The following is an 18850-nucleotide window of genomic DNA, read 5'->3' on the forward strand; positions in this document are numbered from 1 at the left end:
GCTACACGAGATACACGACTCACAACCAACTCCAAGAGAGAGCCCACAGCTTCCCTTGTCAACAAAAAGAGGTTTTATACTTAAAATAATTCTTAGAATAATAGTTAGTGAATCTGAAATAGCAGGCAATGACCCCTGAGCAATCCCTCTGGGAAATGACCCCCTTCCAACGGAGGTGTGGGACAAAATCTTATTACAGGTTTTCTTTTTAGTCTTTAATTTGTGAGCCGTGGGAGGTGCACCAGAGATGCTCGATGCATTTGGCAGCCTGCTGTGAAATGCAGAAGTTTGCCTAAGGATAAACACCTTATTGCTGCTATGAAAGGACACTGGTTTATTGAAGTTGGGAGTGGAGCTGGAAGCCGTGACATTGCCAGAAATGAAACCTATCTCGTTATTGAGTTGATCCAGGTGCTGTGCTCAGCTCTGACCCCATTTATGCTGCAAGAAAGCAAAGGGAAGCATTCCCAACTTTCCTGCTGAATAAGGGAGGTGGCAGAGGCTGTGCTGAGTCCCAATTTCTCCATTATTTGCAACTCTCACACAAAAACATAGTTACTTTTTATTTTTTAAACTTGTGGTCCAGCCTAAGAAGCTGTTTATCCCACTGAGACAGGAGTTAATGCTGCTTTTTATGATTTGTCAAGCATCCTTCCAAAACACTGTGCCCACGTGAAGGGCTGTACTCACCACACAGCTCCTTGGTGTCCACGTTGCTGGAGGAGGGGAGGATGAGGCAGGGGAGGAAGCAGGAAAAAAGAGAGAGAAGAATTTAAGATACAGGACAGACAAGGGATGCACTCGGGATTTCTTTTGGGTTGAGCATAGAAATGGAGCAACGTAACCTGGCCCCAGTCTGCTAAACTAAAGCCACCGGTAGCAGACTGGTCCTGCAGTCCCATGTGCTTGGAAAGAAAAATCACCAATTTTACTTTTCTAAGTGATCTATTCTCCTGGTCCTGCCCCTACAGAGCAGCGGCGGGGCAGTGCCCAGCTCCCATCCAGGGCACAGTTACTTAATATCAGAGCATTTAGCTCACTTAATGACATCTCAACAGACAGCCTCCTTGGGAAATAAAGATTAGCTGCAATCTATTTGCGCCTCCGATTCCCACACAATTATTTATGCCACTCAGGCTGCAGAGGTGCCTGGAACGATCTCATAATAGAATTATATTTTATCAATCCATTTACATCCTGGGAAGCTAGCTCTAACTCATCCCTGCTCTGACCTGTCAACATAAGTGGATTATGGAAAGAGATGCTCTAAATCCTGCTCTTGTTAACCACAGCCTCCCAAAATCCTCCTGGAGCGATGTGTCTGGGCTCTTCCTACCCTCTGTGGCCTCAGGCTCACCCCCACAAACCACATGTCCCAAACTGGAGCACGTTACTGTGAAAAAAAATAATCTATTATTCCATCCCCCACTGTTTTGCATTGCAATAATTATCTCCTGCTTCCAAAAATGGCCTTTTACTTCCTTGCCTCCTGCCATCATTTTATTTAACTTAATTGCGCTTCAATGTTAAGTCGGCCAAGATGCTGCTTTTAATTTTAAGCAATCTCGTATTAAGAATAAGCCTAATTAAAGAAATTACTGCAGACTTTAAAAATATGGTAATGCTTCAATGAAGGAGAAATTAATGGATGCTTGAGCATGGCCCATGGCATTTCCCAGGGCATTTCCATCCCCCAGCAGCGCACACACCAGGACCATCACAGCCACATCCTGGTTGCTGTTTTGGGGGGTTTATCACCAACATGAGCCCTGCACAGCTCTGCAGATTTACAAGGTGCTCCTGTAGTTTAGTGCTTCAGTATTAAGTCCCCCAGCTATGCCACGGGGATGTTTTAGGATGCAAATACTCAGGATCTGGGTTTGAAGCCTGGTGAAACCCCAATAAGCTAAAAAGATAAAAACCACAACAAGTTGTTCTCATTCTTTACAGAAGAAAAAAATAATAATCTTTCTCAGCTACCAGAACACTTGGCTGGGAATCTGCTTTGAATTTTAAGCCTTCTGACATTAATGGTATGACTAATTAAAGACTTATTGAAGCCATAACCCAACTAAATAAGCCAAATATAATAACGTTCAAGTAGAGCTTCAAATGAAATCATTAAAAACTTCTGTGTCACACAGCTTTTCCCCCACACTGTTGGCCACCTCTATCTGGTTCCTTTCCAAAACAAAAGTCTTCCTTTCTTTGCAACAGAAAAGTCAGGAAAACCTAAGTCTGGTTTCAGGCTTTTCCCTTCATTTTCCAACCAGAAAATCTGCAGCCAGGAGCGGAACAGCCTTGCACCCCCAAGCTCAGGGGGATGTCCACCCTTTGAGGTCTCTTTCCAAAGCAAAGCTGTACCTGGGAGAAGCTCCGTGTCCGTGGGACCTAATTTCTCCAATGGAAATAGGAAGCAAACCTGAGAGCTCAGATGCCAGCCTTGAGCATCTCCTGAAAAAAATCCAAGCTGTAAACTAATTTGGCCACAAAAGGGAGTGTTTATTGCTCCCCACACGCCTCCACTTAAACATGCTGTGATAATTTGACCAGATGAATGTACTGGCAGTAAGGAGAGAGTTTTCCCTGCTGCTGTTTCAAAGAAAAGGAAAAGTCCCCAAACTGTGATACTCCTCCCTTCCTCACTTTCAGCTCAGCCAGCAGAAAGATGTGCCAGGCTACCCGAACAGGCAGCACAATCAGAAGCAGAATGGGAAATCATAAGTTGCAAATACATCAAAGTCTCATCTTCCCAGTGCATTTCTCATGCAAATAGCCACAGGGATAGGCTGCTCAAGCTCCTCTCAACACCTGAGCATCTTCTGCTGAAGATAAAAACCCTTTTGCTTGGGCAGATGAAAGGGTTGCATCAGCAGCCACATGGCTTAGCTGCTTCACCGGTACTGACAATGGAGATTTGCTGAAATCACAGCCTGCTTTTATTTCCATCTTCAATTCCCAGCTTTGGGTGTGCTGCAAGGCTTCAAACGAGCGTGGAAACAAATTATCCTCTAGTGTTTGCCACCTGCAAATCCGATTCGCATTTAGGAGAGCCCAAAGAACAACATGTGCAGCAGGAAAGTATTGCTACATCCGATGATACACCTCCTAGTCCCAGCAGCACTGAGCTGTCTCAACACCTCAGAAGTAGAAAAGGTACATCCAGATGTAAGAGGTCACAGATGGCCACCTTTGGCCATGAGTTTCTGAACGCAAAGAAACATATTTACACAAACCCCGAAGAAATTGAAGTTATTCCAGGCAGAGCAACAGAAATACCAAATTCTGGACGCCAGCCAGGAGCTAAATGACTTTAATTCCCAGCAACTTTCCAAGCCCATCGTCTGACACTTCTGGAGAACTCTGCTAAATCCTTCCCGAGACCTGTTAAAGTACTCTCTTCACCTGCCCACTCACCTTGAACAACCTAACTCATGCTGAAAACCTCCCCTGCCGAGCAAAGAGGGCTCTTGCTGCTGAAATCCATCTAAAAGCATTGCACGTACCCTGTTTCAGCACCAACAAAGATGCTCCTGGAGGGGACCTTCTGGCACGATGAGGAAGATCAGCCCACCAGCACTTCTCCTCCTCCTGCCCATGGGTGTTGTTGGTGGGGACAGGCACACAGCAAAGTCCCACCTGGTTTGTGGCCACTGAGCAGCCAAGGGGGGAGGCTGGACAAGCAGAGCTGCTCACCAGCATCCATAAGTTGGTGAGATATGTTTGGGGCAGTGTTAATGCCTCAGAGCATTAAAATTTGTGTTATGAAGGCTACTTCAGCTTTGATGGGAAAGAAGAGAGAGGGAAAAAACAGAGGGGGGAAAATAGGGGGATGGTTAGTATTGAATACAAACCAGTAAAGGACTCTTGGTGATGCTGAATCCACAGTTAGGCAGCACTCTTAGGAGAGCAACAGGTCCAAAATGCCCGGACCTGGCCCAGAAAGCCTGATAGAGTGATGTGCAGGTGTCCTACCTCGCAGCACAGCACCCGGAGGCAGTTGCCATAGCACTTGCTGCCAGCAGTAATTGCGGATGTGACGGGAAGATATCTCCTGCAGACAACAACCCGCCGTGCAATTACATTTCGCTTGTAGCAGTAATAAACCTCGTAAAAATGAAGTGACGAGGCTATTAAACTTTTTAAAGAGGCTCTCCGAAGTTCAAAACCATCACGGCTGGGTGTGATTTGGGTTTTCCTGGGTCTGGAAAGGGAAAAGTCTTCTATGAGGATTGCTGGTGCCTTCCTGGGGTCCATGCAGACCACAGGCCCTGTTCCCTGTCCATGGCCACGTCATTTTTAAGGACTCCTACCTGCTGGTGCATTTCCAGGCTGGTTCAGCTGTGAATTATGTGACAGAACAAAACACCCAGCTCCAGGCATCAAGGGCACCAAGAAAAGAGACCGAAGCACGGATGCAAATGAAACAAATGTTCTGGATGCTGTCGGAAAGCACGCCTTTGAGTTCTCTTTGGTTGAAAGAGAAATAAATGTCACTTTTACAAAAAGGCAGGGGCAACAAGCTGGCACCTGCAGAGCAGCAGACATTTGTTTGTTCATTCATCAGCAAGTGCAATATGGCACGTCAGGCTGCCAGCCGTGCTCGGATGCACAGCTCCGGAGACAGGGGCTGGGTGCTGCAGGGCTGTAAGGATCCGCTCTTCCCTCCCTGTTGCTTCTATAAATGAACATCAAGAACTCAGCCAAAAGGTGGGATGTTCTGGAAAGTGTCAATCATGAATCTGACCCCCCCCAAAGTCTGTGAAGCCCAAGCAGAGACCATCCTGTACGGAACCACAGTGTGCTGCTCATCTCGGGGTTTTAGTAGTTTCTTCGCGAGGTCTTTTCATGGTCTCTTAAAAATAACCAACAACTTCTGTCTCCGCTTTGCCACAGGTGGCCAGAACCTCTAACCACCCACTTGCAAAAGAAAATCTCTCAAAGAGCTCATAAAAACTCTGCGCAAGAGGAAGGCAACACAATAAAACGCCTGCTTACCGTGCAATTGATAGCATGAAAAAACAGATCAATACCGCACGCTGATTTACTGAGCCTGATCCAACAGTTGGTTCCTGAGCACAGTCATCACCTTAAATAAAACAGACATTTAGTACAGTACTAAACCTTTCCAAGTCTCGCTGTGTGCCAAATCCCTAATAAATTGCATCTAAACCCTCAACTTTTTTTTACTTTTTTTTTTTTTTTTTTTCTGGATGACTTGATCTTGAAAATATCACTCTGCCCACCAGTAGATCAAAGCTAAGAGGCAGGTTTAATCACAGCCTACAAGTACCTTCTACGAGGGGTGGCACTTCCAAATTGATTAAGTCATTGATTATTCTCCAATTTTTTTGGCAGAGCATTGGGCACAGGAGCCTGGCCAGGGCAGACATGAAGCAGGGACCCGTGTGCTCGCAGGGTATTCCCTCCAGCTCTGCTTCTGGATCACAGCATGAATTTTGTGACAGTTCCCAAATGTCACACAGAGACATTGAATTCCTTCATTTTGGCACCCCAGTGCCACAGAGAGCTTCAGTCTGTGTCCTGCATTTCAACCTGCTTGTAAACCAAGCCCTTCACCTCCCAAAAAGCATCAGGAAGGAAAGAGAAAGTCTCACCATCCCCATCACTGCCCCACCACACACTGCTTCAGGGAACCCGAGGGCACCCACAATGTGCCCACCATGACAGCAGGTTACTTATTTATGTTTTTATCTTCTCATTATTTATTTTAGCTCAATTTTCCAACCAAGCCATTAAAAGAAAAGCAATAAAATACTCTTCCCTTTTTGGGGAAAGAGGGTCTCTCTCTTTCTTTCCCCCCCCCCATAAACTGCCAATGGTATTAGTCATTCAGAAACAGCTTTTTTGGATGAAGGAACATACAACACTTTGCCTGTGTCTGATTGATATGTAAGCCTGGGCTCACCTGATTTGTTTTATTTGGGTGAGTAAAATATAAGTCTCGTCAAGTAACTAACTCAGTGCCAGCCACCCGAGCAGTCCATCACCAACACCCTACCTTCTCCTCGGCTGGGCTGTCTCCAGCCTTGTGCTCATAATAAAACACAACTGTCCTGAATCTTTCAGCTCTTTCTCTCTCGCACCCAGCTCACTGCCCACGCTGGAGGAAGGTTCTGCTTTACAGCAGCTTGGGATGGATTTGGCTGCTCTGTAATCCTTGGCTGCACCAGAGACCAGAAAAACTAATTGCTGTAAGCAAAGCCGAGTGATGTGCTAATCGCCAGAAGTAAATGCTAAGGCACTGAGAGCATGAGGTAAAATGAAATCAGCTCCCCTCTCCTGGGAGGTTTCGTGCACGTCTTGGTCCCCACCAAAAAGGAGGGGAAGGACTCAAAGCTTCAGGGTGCAGGGTCGGTGATAGCTGCTGGTGGGGAGCTAACAGAGGAAGAGCAAAGCAAAAATTCCTTCTCTCTGCTGCTTGCTTTTTACTCATACCTTTATTTCTCATGTGTTCTCCTGCTGCTTATCAGTGATCTGAAACCCCTCTCCCCTAATTCAGCCTCAGGACAGAAAGCTTGTGCTGCCCACCCGGCAGCAGCTGGTGCCTTCACTGCTTGATCGTGGTGCACAGGGCACGTTTACTCATTCAGAAAAAGCACATGGATACGTTTGTGAGGCTGAAGCTTACACCAAAAAGCTACAATCTCTTTGAATGCCTCCGTGACTCAGACAGAAGCAGCTGGTTGGAATTAGGTATCTCCGTCACTTGTGTTTTTAATGCAAGATCCCGGTGGTGTTCTGTTCCCTGGGAAAGAAAAAGCCTGATGCAAAGCAACCCTGCACAATATAAGAAATAAGAAGCCAAGACCCAGCTCCAGCTGGGAACCCCTGGGCCGTGACAATCCTCATGGTGCTGGCTCAGAAAAACCTTCCCCAGCCCTTACCCTTTGCAGCCACATCACTCCTGCTGCGCCCAGCTCCCCCCTGCCTCGGGGATCCCGCACAAAGGCTGGCAGGGAAGCACCAGGGGACAGCATCTGGGAACACCTCCTCAGATGTTTGCTTACATGAGCTTCTGTGCATTTTTTCCAGCTTTCCCCTTCCTCCTGATGACCTTCCCAGTGAGATTTATTTTTTTTCCTAAGAACACTTTTTCTTTGCTGGAGCTTGGAGCCAATCTGAGATGTGTGCTCGCGGAGCCATAAATGAAAAGATAACACCAGAGAGCCACAGCAACAGACCGAGATGCTTTGTAGCTCCACCAGCACAGCTGCTGAGCACCAGCTTTGGCACCAAGTGTTTCTTTGCTTCAAGGAAAAGTGCAGCATCATGTAGCCTAAGCAAGATGTAGACACAGAGAAGAACAACCTGGGGCTCAGAAAACATTTTCCACAACCCTCTCTAAGTGTCCATGCTCCTGAGAGCCAGAAATTAGAGCCAGACATATAATTTTCATGCAATCATTCCATCCCTTTCAGAAGGGACTAGAACTGTCTCTTGAATAGGTTAATCAAAATCTCAGCTGATTACATGATCCGTAGTTTGTTTCCCAGAGAGCTAATTGAGAACATTCAAAATTCAGAAATTACATTGCTTCCAATGGGCACATCCATCTCCGTAATGTGGGCTTCGGCTCCCAGATGAAGCTGCCACCACACTGAATCAGGTTTGCAATGCAAACAACCAAGATTAGGGAGGGAAAAAAAAAAAAAAAAAAAAAAAGGAAAAAACACTTAATCATAATCATCATTGTTCCTTGCCCAAGAAGTACTTTCTGTTCAGATTTGAGAGGACTGGAGAAAACCAGCAGCAGCAGAGCACTGCTGCTAACCCTTCCCTGCCCACGATGGACTCTATTGAGTGGACACCAGACCTGATGTAGGATTTGGGAAGGCAAAGCATCTCAGGGAGCATGGGAGGGCACTGTGGCATCCAGACATGGGTAACAAAGTGGTGACAACAGACCCTTTCCACCAGAGGAAAATAATTCCTGGAGCAGAAGATAATCCTGCAATGCAGGCTGCAGGATTATCAACGGTACTGGGGTTGTCCAGGTCCGGGCCAGGGTTGTGTGCTGGAAGGATACGTCAGGAACTTCACGTTCACATGAGGATTGCCCCTGTGGTGATGCCAAGCTCTATTTCTGCCCTGGTTGTCCATCGGCTGAAGCACAAGCACAGCTTTACCTTGTGCACACCAAACTCCCTTGCAAGGTGTTCCCTGCTTAACACTCAGGAACACATTTTGGGCTCCTTTGCCTTCGTCTCTGTCCCCACCAGACACCATATTTCTCATATGCATCCCAAAACTGGGAGTTTTCAGAGCTCAGGGAGCTGCCCAGCCAGCGCCTGGCACCCCTGCTCCTCCGTGTCTTGCAGGACACAGCTGTGGTGACCTGCTACATGCACACAGCTGTAACCAGAAAGTCACAGGTGCATGAGGCAGCCAGCTCCTGCTCATTAGCACTAACACAATGCTATCAGCTCCTGCACAATTACCCGTGAGTGAGATACAGACTTGTTCCTCCTCGTTTGCTCTGCATAACTCAGCCTGAAATGAGTTGTGGAGCAGCTGCCCAGCTGGGCCTGACCATATCTCAGGTGGCTTTGGCTCTCCAGGTTCCTCCTGGTACCTTGTGGTGGGGTTTCTGGAGGTCCTGCAGGTGTGGGGTCAGTTTATGGGGCAGCGGGGGCTGCAGGAGGAAGGTGCCTCCCCATTCCACCAAATCTTGCTGCTCTCTGTGCAATTGCATTTTCCCATCTGTTCCACACCTGGAATTTGGTACATGCTGGAAAACCCAACCGGTTTGGGTTCTGCATCTGTCCCAGCCCTCCAGGAAAAGCGGCAGTCTGGGGAAGCTGCTAAGGGCTTGTGAGAAGAGACAGCGCTTCTGTTAATTACACTGCATGCACGCTCCCATCTTCTCTAGTGCCTGCCACTGGAGAGAAGAGCTCATTTGGGGGAAGTGGGGAATATAGCAATTAAAAGAATAGCTATAAGCCTAGCGAGGAGATAATAAATGACAGTGCAGCAGAATGCTAATGCCATGTTCTGGCTCCTTGTGAATGGACGCGTACAGCTCATCAGAGACGTCCTGCTCCAGCGAGCAGATCTCTCCCCAAAGGATTGCCCTCTGCAGCGATGAAAAATATATGAGATACAAAAGGAATTTTTAAAATCCCCTGCCAGGACGACTAAATGAGTTTGGTCAACAGCCATGTCTGAGCTCCCCTTCCGCAAGGGCTGGCAGGCAGCTCCGAGGGGATGCTGAGGGCATCTTGCTCAGAGCCAGGTCAATGAGAGGCGTGCGATGCAGCACGGACACGCTGTTGTCCTGGAGGCTTGGCCCTACAACCACCCTGCAGCTCAGGGAGCACCAAAAGGCCTAAATAACTGCAAATCTAACAGGGTTTCTCATATGAGAACTAATCCAATGTTTTCTAAAGCCCTATTTTGCCACTAAATCATATATATATATACACATATGAATATATATTTAAATATGTGTGCACAAGTTTACATATTATACACATAATTTGTGCAATTCAGGTAGCATTGATATCAGCAGTACCGTGTCATTACAGTCCCATTAATCTTCAGGCAGCTCCCCGTAAAGCACTGCTGAGTCCTGGAACAGCAGCCAACACCAGCGATGGAAAAGCACCGAGCAGCATCTTGCTTTTGTTAGCCACGGAGAGGAAAATGTCACTTGATCACCACTTCTCAGCAGCAGCAGGTTTTTGAATGTAATGTTGCCAAAAGCAATTGAAATACACAACATATTTTGCTGCCAGCTGAAATAACCAGCAAGGATGGGGACAGCAGGAGGGGACGAGCATCCACCAGCTCCCCCGCACAGAAAGGGGACGTCCTGGCTTTGGGGCAGGTGTGGGACTTTTCACCCTCTGCAAACACTGAGCACCAAGAGTGCAATAGCAATCTAGGTAGTCAGGAAGAAAGAAACCTCAATAAAGCCCCCCCACCCCTTTTTTTTTGGTGTGTTTCCCATCCCAGTTCAGACTTCTAACCACACCTTGCTGCCAACCATGGCTTTTGCCAGGGGCTGTGGTTCCCCAAACAGGAGCCCACACTCCTCCACCCCGTGGCACGATGCCACCAGCTCCCCGCAGCAGAATGGGTGCTCCAGCATCATCGACCAACCTCATCCCTCCACCCAGCCACCCAACTTCTCTCCTTTCCACCACCTTCCCAGCTAAAGCAAGCCAAGAGACCAATACAGACATTAATTTTGTCTATGCATATGTGAGGCGGTTCCCCTGCTCCTAAAAATACTCCGGAAAATCGAATCAACATTTTGCAATTTAGCCGGTAACAGCAATTACTAATAATCAGCAGGAACATAACTTTCTTCATTTTCTACTCTAGCTGTAATGTAATTTCAATAGCAAACTTTGCTTTGCACGCTAAGCAAATTCGATGGGCGATATAAGATAAACATGGATAAAATGGAAAATTTAAAAAACAGCTTTAAAAATAAATTACATTGTCCTGTCAAATAGCTAATAACTTTAATTTAAATTGCCTTTGGGAAAGATAAATTTCATATTGTCCCTACATTTCAGTGCAAAATGGAAAAATATTAAAGACAACACATCTGGTATTTCAGGACAATGCTCTAAAGTATTTCAGAAGAGGGGCAGGTGAGCTCCTGGCTCCCAGGGTCCACGGAGAGCTCATCCATACACCACCTGCAGCTCGATAAATATCCCCACAAAGCACAAGGCAGCACATCCCATCTTCCTTTCAGCAATTCCCTTTCCATTCCCACGACTCTCCTGTTATTTTTTTATTTTTGATTTTAACCCCAAGGCACCCGGCCCCTCTCATAGCAGCTTCCCACTGAGGGGGAAGCGTGGGAAAGGATGGAGCGTTCCCAGCGGATCTTGGTAACGAAGCCACTTCAGATCCTTTGATTAATTATTGGATGAATAGTAGGTACCAAGCTGGTATCTGACATTTCTGATCTCAGGATAAACGGTGGCCACTCCACATATTGGAAAGGTGGGATTTTGCAGCTCCAAAGGCTTTATAATTAACCAGACTATTATTATTTTTTTAAGCATTTGCTGCTCAACTCCTCATTTTAAATTGGATTCTCTTTTCATCTGCTTTTTTGGCTGGATTTTTTTCTCTCTGGAGGAACAGGAGTCACACTGAAATATGACTCAATGCTGCCTTTCATTTCCATTTCCAACAGCCTCAACCAGGCAGGCTTCTGAAAACTCTTTCCCCTTGGAAGGGGAAAAAAACCCGGCGGGGCACATCCTCTGTGCCCCGGTGAGAGCATTCAGGTGCTACATTTAGCTTCACCTTTGTTACACCAGGAAACTGAGGTGTGCCTTGATGCCTCCTCTCCCATCGTTTTCCCCTGCTGCTGTTCCAGCAGGATGCAGACGTCACGGTGCTGCTTCTGGCTCCGGCCCCTTGCTATTGCTGCCTTGCCTGGGCTTTTTACAGACAGAAGTACAGCCACATCCGTCTGCTGGGGACAGAGCAGAGACAAAGCACCCACAGCAAGGGCTTCAGGGCTTAGGCTTGCCTCCAGCAGCCGCATTTCCCCTTGGAGAGAAGGGGGCTCCTTTCTAGCAAGCTCTGGAGCAATGAGTGCTTGCCAGGGGACGTTTGGGGAGGGAGGCAAAGCAAGCAGCACGAAGCACAAATCCTCCCCAGGTTGCTGTCTGTGAAATAGCTGGATAGGACAACACTCACAGATTCACACAGTTACCATTTATAGCACAGCGAAGCTTTTAGGTAGAGTGGAAAAGCTAAAGAGCTATTTAAATGCCCTCACGGGTAAAATTAAGCATCACTTCAGACATCGTAAAGATCAGGTTGCACGAAAGAAAACAGCCTGAACAAAAAAACAGAGAGAGAAAAGGACTCACAGCAGCCACCACATCAAGACATAAACCCAGCACAAGTGGGTTGTTTTTTTTTTTTGGCAAAGTTTGGCAAAAGGAGCTGCACGGCCATGTCCTAGGGGTCTCAGCTCCCCAAGCAGTGCTGCACCTGAGCGCCACAGCTCCTGGCTCTGCCAAACGGGAGGAACTTACTTGGTGTTGTCTGAATCAATGGTGTGGAAAAGCTTCTCAAGTTCTTCCTCGTTGAGTGTCCCATCTGAAAAAAAGGCCTGGAACTCCTCCAGGGACAGCTTCCCGTCATCTGCAAAGAGCAACACGGCTGGTGTTAGGGCAAAGCGGGGGCAGAGCAACCAGAAAACTAGGAGTTGGGTTCCTAAGGTTTGGACCAAAACCCCAAGTGCTGCTGTAGGACCAGCCCTGCAAGTGATGCCAGCTACACCGGTGGGATCTGGTGGCTCGCCAGGCCAAGCAGCATTGCTCCTGGGTGCAGACACACTGACCATTAGCAACTAATTGGGTTAATTAAACCAAAGCAAGCCTGAAGCCTGAAGAGGAACAGCCTGCAAGCTCCATCATAAAAACTAATTACTTTGAAGAAATTAAGGAGCATTTTGTCTACCGTATGCTCAAGTGATGCAGGATGCTCATTAAGGGACATTGAACACACACAAAATGTCTCAGGGCTGGAGCTAACAACAGACCCCGCAGTGCCCTTTGCCATCTCCATCTTCCCCACCACCACGCGTCTCCCAGTGCTGGACAGAAATGTAAGGAAGCAGCCACGAGGCAACAAGAGACGCATTTTGCTTCAGCTGCCAAGCGTTTAAATGCACAAGGAGTGTGTCACCTCAATGTTGTGCCTCTGCTTCGAGAGGGACATGAGGAGGCACAGAGCCCATCTGCCCGGCCATACGGGACACAGCTTGCCGGGTGCCTCTTGGCAAGTCTAGCAGCACGTGGAGGGATCACAAGGCAGAGGTTTAACCACGTTCTTGGCACAAAGAGACAAGCTCACAGCAATTCCACCCAAAACTAATTGCATTTAATTGTTGACTTGGGAGCCTCTGATTGTGTGCTGTGGACAAGCACATAAAGGCTTCAAAGCCACAGCTGGAGGAAGCTCTTACAAAGAATTTCAGCCATAAAGCAACAGGCAAGAGGCAAAAGAAACTTGAAAGAAATTGTGATTTACCTGAAGTTTCTTGTTCAAGGCACTGCCATTGTGCTGTGGCGGATGGCAGTGCCTTGGGTGGAAATATCTGCCTCAGCCCATTGCTGCTGCATCGGAGGCTGTGGATGCCGAGGCTCCACAGCCACACAAGAGAAGTTTGCAGACTGGAAACGCTGCCAACTTTGCAGCAGGCGAACGTATTATTTATTATTTAATCAAATCAATTATAAACCCTGGTTGCTTCTCTTTCAGGAAATGATGCTAGAGGACAAAATTAGCCAACGTACCACATGAACATCAATATTTCTTCCTTGAACTAAATCAGTCTGCTGCTCCTAAAACATATCTGCATTGCCAAATGCTAACCCAGTTTCCCCTGCCTGACAGAGATGAAGTTAGAGCAGTGATGAATGGAGTCTCAGATATCTATTTAATTGGCAATTACAAAAGGAACGCAGCAGGAGAACAAAATCGCAGACAACAATGGGTGAAAAGGGTATAATTTTCAGAGCAGCACAGTGGCTATAGAGAGCGCCCAGCTGTCCGTATTGTTTTCCTGTGTTACTTCCCCAGAACAGGAGCCCTTCTCTGCTGAAAGGTTGTGGAATAACAAAGCACCATCCCCTAACACATCCCACGGGATCAGGGCTCACGACTGCAACCAAGTCATGCCCCACAGCACTGGGTGATCGGCTTCATTCCAACCCTAGGATGCTCATCGTCAAGAAAAGACTCAGAATTGTGAGTGCCAAGAGAAAAATACTTTGTTTAATGATAGCATTTCTGTTGCACTAGGTCTGAACACTCCTGTATCTCTGATGCACTTTTTCTGCAAACCTAAAGTCAGTGCTTGCTCACCGCAAGGTTGTCCTTCCACATGGAGGAATTAATTTCCTAGGGACATCAGTTAAATCAACTTACTTGGAAAGAAAAACTAGAGAAACAAGCGAGTATTTTCAGTAAAGTACTTTAAGCTGAGTTTCCAGTTCACTCTCCTCTGAAAGAAACTGCAAAAGGTGTTTAGAGGATTACGGAAAAGGCATTTTCCTTTACCTCGCTTGCACCTTATAGCTTGCCTCTGTCACTTTACTCTTGCTTAACTTCTTTACTTATTCTGTTAGTCTGTGATTCTATGCTTCATCTGGCTGCAAAAACAGATCTATGAGGAGGAGACACAGAACAGCACAGACCTCCACCAGCACCAAACGGCAACATTCTGGTGACACATTATAAGAAACTCGGCACAAATTCATGTGCAGAAGGCTTGCAGGTGCACCTGGTGTAGGAATAGTCCTGTAGCATTTAAGAGCACAGAGTAATAAAGGATGAGTGAAGGATCTAGCTGAAGGAGGAGATCACAATTAATTTTATTTATTTGAGACTTCACAGAACTGGTTGGTTCCTGGCTATAATTTGAATAGCGAGAGGTGCAATTTTTACTGGCAAGCAGTGCTTGAGACCTTCGTTCCCCACTAGATATCACCATAAAGCAGCAGTCAGCTTAAAGCTGATCGCTATTTAATACCAGCCTGACTGACTTGCCTGCAAACACACAAAGTAAAAGCATGGCAGAGTAACGAGATAATCCTGGGGCTTCGTATCTATAATTGTACAACAGCCTGAAAGCGGCACGCTGCTGGAGCCCTGCAGGCAGGGCAGGCTTCAGGGAACTCGAGCGATAAGAGGAAGCAGACCAGGCTGGGATGTGGAAGTTAAAATTAAAATGATAGAAAAATCTTGGGTGGTGAAGAGGAGAGGATTGTCCACAGCATTACGGACACACGAGTTCTGCAGCCCGTGTGCGTCCTGATAAGAGCAGATGGAGATGCTGCGCTCCAGGAACAGCCTTATCAGTAAAGTCACAGAAAAGTAAGATTTTCCTGAAGTGTCCGCACCCGTCAAGGGATGGATAAGACTTCCAGAAACCTTCTTTTTGCTGACAGCTGCTGGGTGTGAGAGATACAAACTCTCCCAATGAAGTGCCACTCACCTTATCAAGGGGCATCGTTGATCCCAGCTCAGCCTCACCCACAGCCCACCCTCCAAGGAGCTCCCTTGGAGACATTTCAGTCTTATGTCCCTGCTCCTGCTTTGGATACGAAGGATAATAGGAAAAAAAACCCTGAGATTCTGTACCAAATCTCATTAAATAAAGCTTCCAGCTGTTTTAAGATCTTAGAGAAGCCACCAAAACTTTTTCTTCTGGAGCAGTGTGTTAAAGGCAGGCAATTTGTGCTCACCTACTCACCACCCCTTTAAACTCGATGGCTTCAAAGGGTTAAACCCAGTACTTTAAGTAAACACCCAAGCTGGCAGCCAAGACAAATGTCACCAAGTGCAACTGCCTGCACAGTCGCCGATGGGCTGAAAAAAGAGATAATCAGGCTGCTGCTATCCCACAATCATTCCTTCCTGAGAGCATCATCTTCATCTCAGTCCAGCTTTTCAAAATAATTCAATCACAGGCAAAAACCAAAGAGAATTTCCTGCCAAACAGAGCTGTCAAAGTTAAAGCGAACCAAGGAGGGGAGGATGTGATGGAGAACATTGGTCAGCCTCGACTGGGATTTTATTATCACTCCATTTGCCACTGTAACAATCTGATGAGTCTGGAGGAGGCTTTGATGCCTCCTAACTCCTGCAATCAGGCTCTTCCCACCTGCTAATGCAAGAGGGAACATCAAGACAGGGCCCTAAATCACCCAAAGTATAGGAAATCTGATAAATCTGAAGGCTGAGTATTTGGAAATTTACTCAGAGATACAAACAGCTTAAAGCATCTACAAAATAAAGTCATTGTCCTGAGTCTGTTTGCTAAGCCCAATTTGAATTACCTCAGGTTGGGGCTGCTCATATATTACCTGGGTACATTAGGGGCATATTTTGTTACTTACTGTCATTACTGTCTGAGCTCTGAAATACTTCTAGCCCTGCCTAGTGTCCAAGCACCGACAGAGCTATGGGTAAGCAAATCGGATTATTGTGGCCTGTGAATAAAAATAACAACCAGATTTTTATTTGTCTCTGGGGTATGTGCAGATACAGGGGCCAGGGAGAATGTGGTCTGGCTTCAGTCGCAGACCCTTGGTCCGTGTGAGGTCAGCAGGAGTGGCTTTACTCATGTAGACGAAGCTGGGTACGGACCTGGGCTTACAGACTGAGCTGTTATGAAAAATGACCTCCAGATCTGCCACGGATGCGAAAGACGTAGATAGGACACTAAACGTGGGACCCCAAATGATGTCTTTCTACAGAGTTTTTGCACTGGGAAACCTGCCTCGAGAGCCAGACGCCCTCCAAGTTCAGGCAGTTGGGCCTGATTTGAGCTGTCCCCAGTGGGGACATCCCAGCAAGCTCACAGGCCACATCCCCAGCATCACCCAACTGCACTGAATGACTCCAAAATCGCCTTTTTTTTTCATGGAAGTTAACTAACACCCAGCCCAGATGTCTTAGCAAGGGTTGGTGTGGTGCCAAGTGATCCACCCCGATGACCTGCAGACAAACAGCGCTTCCATCACGGCTGAGTCTGTCTGAAGCACTCATTGCATTTCCTAACACCAGCTGTGGCTGCTGATGGACCGACAGGTTAATGCCATACAAAATCCCTCAAATTTGGGATTTTTATCTTCCTACATCACATCTTCTCATCCCACACTCACACCAGACCATACAGAGATGTAAGTTGCACATAGCACATTAAAGGACATCCCCTAAATAGTCAGCGCGTACCCTCCCAGGTCATTTATCCCAACAGCAAAGATCAGCTCTTCTTCAGTAATTCAAGGTATTTCTCTCTGTATCAAAACAGACTTCATAAAAAAATAAAAAATCAAAACCCACATTCAAATACATACATACATATATATATATATAAAAATATATATAAATATAAATATAAATATAAATATAAATATATATATATATATATATATATATATATATATATATATATATAAAATCATAACCCACATTCAAACAGTTTTACTTTTTCTTTCTGCCTGGCAGCCAATGATGCAGTTTTGTGCTGAGACTGGAAGAGGTGCATGTACAAATTTTGTACAAGGCTTAACCCTTTCATTTTCCATTAAAAATGGAGAAAAGTGACCGCCACTTCAAAATGACTGCAGCAATCAGCAGAAAAGATTGAGCCATAACTTAAAGCCCAATTCTTATCCAGGATGACAAGTAATGCTGCACTCACCCCACAGTCTATGTCTGGCCATCGTCCCTTTGGGACTTGGCTTGGGGAAAAATGAGGATTGCTGCTGTAGTCAGAAACCTGGACCTTGTCCTCACCAGAAATAGCCTGGCATCCAGCAACGTCCATTAGCATGCCAGAATTGTCACTAAGCTGCTCAGCTTTTGTCTTCAAATCAAGCCTTTTGTCATCCTAGAATTAGAAGTAATTCTGAAATTATTTTAGCAGCTATACATAGATATCAAATGTAGGCTGGTAGGCAGGGAGACTTTCAGGAGGGATTCAGCACATTTTCTCCCACTGCCTTTTCTGAAGGTTTTACTTCTTTCAGTTTTCCAGATAATCCTTGTCCTGCTGTAATGAGCTGTTATAGAATCATAGAATATCCTGAGTTGGAAGGGACCCTTAAGGATCATCAAGTCCAACTCTTGACACCGCACAGGTCTACCCAAAAGTTCAGACCATGTGACTAAGTGCACAGTCCAATCTCTTCTTAAATTCAGTCAGGCTCGGTGCAGTGACCACTTCCCTGGGGAGCCTGTTCCAGTGTGCAACCACTCTCTCTGTGAAGAACCCCCTCCTGATGTCAAGCCTTATATATATATATATATATATTTATTTATTTATTTATTTTTTCTTCTCTCCCCCACCCCAGTACATTGGCTTTGGGTCTCACATCAAGGCTATTTCTGAACGTCTTCCCCAGCAATTCCCACTCCTTCATAAACTCTGTGCTGGGATCAGACTTTTCCAGGGTATAAATAGCCTGGCCAGGCACGATGCAATTGCTGCTTACCTGAGCCCATGACAAATGCTACCCAAGCATTTAGAAGAGGATGCAGACAAAGATACCAGTAATCTACAAAGCTGCCTTTACCATTTTCCTATAGAGAAACAAGAGGTAACCTATTTCAGTTCTCTTTTCAGTTATTTGAATGCTTTTCTTTCAATTAAAAAAAAAAAAAAAAAAAAAAAAGGAAATTAATGTCAACATTTGCCCCACACGTTGGGTGGCACGAGAAAAAGATGGTGCCAGCCCCTCCATGTGCTGCTGCTTTGTAATAATTTGGGAAAACTGCAGGTGAGCTGGCCCCCAGGACAGCTGCTGCAGACACAGCTTAGCTCCAGACACACCACTGCCTCTTTCTCCGAGTTATTTTTCATCTTATTTGTCCTCGGCCTGTCTCCTTTATATTGGGTGCTATTAAAAGGCTGAGTGACTTTGGACAAGCACAGCTTTTCATCACCTCTGATTTTATTAGTTGTCCGTTCAAGCTGTTTCCCCCGTGAGATACACAAGCACGAGCCTCCGTGGCAAAGCAGCAGGTTTCTGTGCAGGGCTTTCAGCATCCCATCCCTCTCCCAAAGGCTGGATTCTCTACGTATTCCAACATCTGCCTCATTTTCTCCACCCCTACCCGGCCCCAAATTTCTGTTGCCCCACACTCTGTTGCCCCTGCCACACCTGAAAAAGGTGCTCTGCAAACCATTCAAAATATACTAAAAATAAACAGTGGGAGAACTAATATTTGGATACATGTATTAAAATGTTAAGTAACTAGTTTTTTTTACTTATTCAACTAATGGTTCATTTTTATGCCTTGGCAAACCTGGGTGTTGTAAGGAATTCTC

The 18850-nt window shown here is 46.2% G+C and overlaps 1 protein-coding gene across 1 annotated transcript in view; it reads right to left on the reverse strand.

Annotated features, from left to right (window-relative positions):
* Positions 1-18850, reverse strand: part of NECAB2 (N-terminal EF-hand calcium binding protein 2) — a 58612-nt gene that overhangs the window by 13722 nt on the left and 26040 nt on the right. The window contains exons 3-4 of the mRNA XM_068693557.1: positions 12039-12147; positions 691-716 (exon numbers count right to left, since the gene is read on the reverse strand). Of these exons, the coding sequence (XP_068549658.1) occupies positions 691-716; positions 12039-12147 (135 nt within the window). The remainder of the gene's footprint in view (positions 1-690; positions 717-12038; positions 12148-18850) is intronic.

The sequence above is a fragment of the Anas acuta genome, chromosome 10 (genome assembly GCF_963932015.1).
Source record: "Anas acuta chromosome 10, bAnaAcu1.1, whole genome shotgun sequence".
Lineage (NCBI taxonomy): Eukaryota > Metazoa > Chordata > Aves > Anseriformes > Anatidae > Anas > Anas acuta.